At 71.6% G+C, this 1,293-nt stretch overlaps 1 protein-coding gene across 1 annotated transcript; it reads left to right on the top strand.

Moving 5' to 3' along the window:
• Window positions 1-456: 456 nt before the first annotated feature.
• LOC128947304 (translation initiation factor IF-2-like) lies at window positions 457-951 on the top strand (the record flags this gene model as incomplete). The annotated part of the gene is made up of 1 exon (XM_054291556.1): window positions 457-951. A coding segment is annotated over one exon (495 nt), but the record flags the coding sequence as incomplete, so codon positions are not given.
• Between the last annotated feature and the right edge of the window lie 342 nt (window positions 952-1,293).

The raw sequence follows: 1,293 nt of genomic DNA, 5'->3' as shown, positions 1-1,293 counted from the left end.
TAAGTGCAGTGCTAGGCTCAGGTAGGAATCCTACCCCAAGGGAAGGTGGCCCGACAGTGTTTGACCCTCAGCAAGGACAATGCACAGCAGCAAGCGAGAGGATCGCTGTGCCAGTGTGCAGGAGTCAGGGCTCTGCATCCGGGCTCAAGGCTGCAAAGATCCCGTTTTTGGGCAGACGGAGGGGCTGTCCCTGGGGCGCGCGGGGCTCGAACGTGGGGCTCGTGGGGCTCGTGGGGAACGGACACGGGGACGAACGGCCCCGGTGCCTCAGTTGCAGCGGCGGCAGCGGCAGCGGCGGCAGCGGCGACAGCAGCAGCATCAAACAGATCGTTTTAAACACTCTTTCTATTTCTCTTTTTCTTTCTCTTTCTCTCCTTTTCCCACTGTCGGGCACCGTTCTCTCGCGGTCCCTTGCCCGGCGTCCCTCTCCTCTCCCCGCCTCCCTCTCCCCTGCTGGGCCGGGCCATGCCCCAGGCCCGCCCCCGGCCCCGGGCGGGGCCGCCCCGTGCCCGGCCCCGGCCGTCCCGCCGCGGTCTCGCCTCCGCCCGGCTCTGGCCGTACTGGCGGTGGCGCCGCCGGGCGGGCATCAGTGCCTGGGGCCGGGGCGGCATCGCCGCCCTTTGCCTCCGCCTGGCCCGAGCCCGGCCCCGGCCCCGGCCCCGGCCCCGGCTCCTCCCGGGGCCCGCGGAGGACACAGGCGGCGCGGCCGCTCCAGCCGCCTCCGCTGCGGCTTCCCCGGCCCGAGCTCCGCCGCTCGGCAGCGCGGCCGCCGACCCCGAGCCTCCCGTGCCGCGTTCCCGGGAGCGAACGCCTGGGCATGGCCGGCCCGGGGCGGGTGAGGGGCGCTCGGGGGCGGTGGCTGGCCCGGGGCCGAGCGCTGAGAGCCGCGTCCCGTCCGCAGGGAAGGCGCAGGAGGCCGTGCAGGAGCGGCACCGGATGGGATCGCTGCTGGGGCGCGCTCCAGGCACAGACATGGAGCAGAGAGCCCCGAGAGTGCCCAAGCTGGTGTGCGAGGAGGAGGAGGAAGAAGGCCCTGGAGCTGCCCCAGCACAGGACACGGAAGAGGCGGTGCCGTTCAATCCACCGCAGGAGGGTGAGTGGCAGAGCTGGGCTGCAGGGCACGAGCCTGCGGCCAGCTTGGCATCATGCCATGCCATGCCATGCCATGCCATGCCATGCCATGCCATGCCATGCCGTCTCCTGCGGAAATGCCCACGGACAGGATGGAAGAGGGGCCGGGCAGACACCCCGCAGTGGCCGTGCTCCATCCCCCTGGAGGATCCCAGGGCTCTC

The sequence above is a fragment of the Melozone crissalis genome, unplaced genomic scaffold, assembly GCF_028551555.1.
Source record: "Melozone crissalis strain CALT ecotype California unplaced genomic scaffold, PUWL_Pcris_2 ptg000095l_1, whole genome shotgun sequence".
In the NCBI taxonomy this organism is placed as follows: Eukaryota; Metazoa; Chordata; class Aves; order Passeriformes; family Passerellidae; genus Melozone; species Melozone crissalis.
The sequence above is the reverse complement of the archived record's forward strand: the minus strand, read 5'-3'. Positions and strand labels throughout refer to the sequence as shown.